Source organism: Chaetura pelagica, unplaced genomic scaffold (assembly GCF_000747805.2).
Source record: "Chaetura pelagica isolate M959 unplaced genomic scaffold, ChaPel_1.0 scaffold914, whole genome shotgun sequence".
Taxonomy (NCBI): domain Eukaryota; kingdom Metazoa; phylum Chordata; class Aves; order Apodiformes; family Apodidae; genus Chaetura; species Chaetura pelagica.
In genome coordinates this window covers 140,232-143,332 of record NW_009953061.1, presented here as the reverse complement: position 1 = coordinate 143,332, position 3,101 = coordinate 140,232, and the positions used below count along the sequence as shown (strand labels likewise).

The following is a 3,101-nucleotide window of genomic DNA, read 5'->3' as shown; positions in this document are numbered from 1 at the left end:
GGAGCCGGTAAGAGATGCTCCCCTTCCCCCTGTCCCCCTCTGTGTCATCCCTCTTGTCCTGGTGGGCATCCCCCTCCTGTGCATCCCCCTCCCAAAGGCCCTGCCTGCCCCAGCCACCCCACAGACCCCTGTGTCCCTGCCCCAGGGAATCTGTTCTCCCTACTCCGAGGTGAATCTGAGCATCCCCTGACCCCTCCTTGTGTTTCTTCTTTTGCAGGGAGAGCGTGGCCTGAAGGGCGTGGAAGGGGACAAGGGGAACAAAGGGGAGCAAGGCATGCCTGGAGAGAAGGTAGAGGGCTGGGGGAGCTTGAGTGGGGCTGGGGGGTGCTGGGTTGGGGACCACAGTTGTGCTGCAGTCAGGGCAATGGACAGAGGGACTGGGGCAGAGTGGCATCCCTGTGTGCTGGTGTTTGTGGGCACCCTGGCATGGTTCTTGGCCACCCCAGCAAGGGGGGCTGCAAGAGTTGGCCACCATGGCCACACCGTAGCTGTGCCATGGCCAGAGCTCTGCCTCCTGCCCTGTGTCAGTCTGGGTTTCTTCTTGCAGGGGGCAAGGGGTGAGCAAGGTGAGAAGGGCTCCACAGGCTTCCCTGGGGCACGTGGACCTGGTGGGCAGAAGGTAAGGAGCTGGACAACCCTCTGGGGGATTGCTGGCAGGGTGTTGGTGGTACTGCCCCCCTTGCCTGTCCTAACCAATGCCTGTCTTCCCCAGGGAGAGGTTGGAGTGCCAGGAGAGCCTGGTGAGCCGGTGAGGAGCCACATCTCAGTGCCACTGCCACCCCACAGCTGGGCAGGAGAGGACCCCCCTTATGCTGTGTGCTTTCCTGCAGGGCCAGCCCGGCCGCAATGGGATCCCTGGAGCCCGAGGAGAGAAAGGGGACATGGGACCCCTGGGCATGCGTGGCCCCAAGGTGGGTTGGCCCCTCTTCCTGCCAGTGCTGTCCTGGCCACGACCTGCACTGGCTTGGTGGGGCTCTGACTCCCCTCCTCATCCTCACAGGGTGATCGGGGCATGAAAGGCGCCTGTGGCCTTGATGGTGACAAGGGTGAGAAGGTGAGTGGGTGCCCATGGGATGCCACAGGAGCCCGCATGGTGCCTGGGGGCTGTGGCCCTTTGGATCCCCTCTGCCATCTGGCGGGAGCAGGGAGATGGCTGAGGCTGGAGCTTGGCCCCATGGCAGGGGCATGAGGTCCCTTCCTCTGCCCGTGACACTGGGGTGAGCATTGAGGGTGGCAGGACTGACTGCCCTGCCTCTCTCCTGCCTCGACATAGGGAGAGCCAGGGATTCCGGGGCGCTCAGGGTTGCCAGGGAGGAAAGGTGAGCAGGTAAGTACTGCCAAGGTGCTGGGGAGGGGTGGGGACACGTGGCCGGTGGCTGAAGGATGCTTGCTTTGTCCCCCAGGGAGAGCTGGGTCTGTCAGGACCACCGGGCATCCCTGGGAAGGAGGGGCTCATGGGACCCAAGGTAGGTCAGGGCTGTGCCAGGAAAAGCCCTGCTGGCACTTTAGCTGCCTGGCTGCCTGTCCCCTGCTGCCTGTCCCCTGCTGCCTGTCCCCTGCTGCCTGCATCTTCCTCTCTGCAGGGCGACCGGGGATTCGATGGGCAGCAGGGAGCCAAAGGAGACCAAGGGGAGAAAGGAGACCGGGTGAGCAGGCTGGAGGGGGATGGCATGCATTGCACTGTTTTGCTTTTATCAGGATCCAGCCTTGGTCTGAAGCACATCAGAGCCCAGTGCTGCCAGAAGAGCCATCCGGTGCTGCTCTAAATTATGTCACTAAACTATAAGTGACAACAGGTCCTCACTCTTTACAAGAAGGCACTGGTGCTGATGCTTTGGGGATGCCCCTGGTGTCCACTCTGGGGCCAGGGTCTCTGACAGGCCTGGCCTCACTCTCTGCTCTTCCACAGGGTGCCCCAGGCATTGTCGGTGTCCCTGGTCCCCGAGGCAATGATGGTGCTCCTGGCCCCCCTGGCCCCCCAGGGAATGTTGGCCCCCGGGGTCCTGAGGGCATGCAGGGCCAGAAGGTGAGTCCTCACAGGTGACCCTTTCACCAGAGTAGGCAGGGGTTTGGTGGCCTCAGGAGGTGTGTCCCAGCTATGTCCCTGTCCTGCCAGCTTGCTGGCTTTGGGGTCCTCCCTTGTGTTTCCTTGCCCGGGTTGGGGTGTTGGGGACCTTATTATGGAGCTGGGCTGGACCCAACCCCACCTGCACACATCCTGGAGGTGCAGGGACAGGGAAAGCAGCACATCTGTGGTGCTGGGGAGGGCAGAGGGACTCTGTAGCTGCTAGCCTGACCCTGAGCACTTGTCCTTGGCAGGGGGAGAGAGGCCCCCCAGGACAGTCGGTGCCAGGGGCCCCCGGTGTGCCTGGCATCCCTGGTGAGAGAGGAGAGCAGGTGAGTGAGCAGGAGCCTGTCCCTGGGCAAGACACCCCACCTGGGGCAGCCTCCCACCTCCCCTCTGCTTGTCCCTAGGGCCGTCCTGGCACCCAGGGACTCCGTGGGGAGAAGGGGGAGCCGGGCCTGACGGTAAGGACCCTAAAGGGAGCCAGCAAGGGCTCATGGCACTTGGGTCACCAGGGTGGGATGGGGCACACTGCCACTGGTGGAGGGGCTTCCCCCACCTCTGGGGTCTGCTCTGGCACATGGGCCTGGGGAAAGGGTTTTTCCTCCTCTCTAATTGCTCTGTCCCCTGCTGTGACATGGGTTTGTTGCCTCTGCATGTACCTGGCAGGAGGAGGAGATCCGTGCCTTCGTCAGGCAGGAGATGAGCCAGCACTGTGGTGAGCATCCCCCACCACACTGCCCTGGGCTGGGGGCTGACCCCCACTGTCCCTGACCCCCTACCCCTTCCTCTTACAGCCTGTGGCGGCCACTTCCCACAGCGCCTGGATTCACGTGAGCATTCAGGTTGCAGCTTTCCCTTCCTACTCCCCTGCCCTGTGCATGTGGCATTGAAGGGGGCCTGGCACCCAGGTGTGCTGCTGATTTTGGGGGGGAGGGGGGAGGGGCTGGAGGTGACTGGGACGCTCTCCAGGACCCTCACAGTCAGGGCCAGCATCAGTGTGGGACTGTGCACTGGGAGGAGAGATGGTGTGTGG

General features: G+C 63.3%; 1 protein-coding gene across 1 annotated transcript in view; it reads left to right on the top strand.

The window, feature by feature from the left end:
• LOC104387878 (collagen alpha-1(VII) chain-like) overlaps positions 1–3,101 on the top strand; it is a 6,364-nt gene that overhangs the window by 1,162 nt on the left and 2,101 nt on the right. The window contains exons 5-17 of the mRNA XM_009996673.1: positions 218–289; positions 548–619; positions 713–748; positions 831–911; positions 1,001–1,054; positions 1,274–1,327; positions 1,404–1,466; positions 1,584–1,646; positions 1,910–2,026; positions 2,320–2,397; positions 2,476–2,529; positions 2,735–2,783; positions 2,863–2,898. Of these exons, the coding sequence (XP_009994975.1) occupies positions 218–289; positions 548–619; positions 713–748; positions 831–911; positions 1,001–1,054; positions 1,274–1,327; positions 1,404–1,466; positions 1,584–1,646; positions 1,910–2,026; positions 2,320–2,397; positions 2,476–2,529; positions 2,735–2,783; positions 2,863–2,898 (829 nt within the window). The remainder of the gene's footprint in view (positions 1–217; positions 290–547; positions 620–712; positions 749–830; positions 912–1,000; positions 1,055–1,273; positions 1,328–1,403; positions 1,467–1,583; positions 1,647–1,909; positions 2,027–2,319; positions 2,398–2,475; positions 2,530–2,734; positions 2,784–2,862; positions 2,899–3,101) is intronic.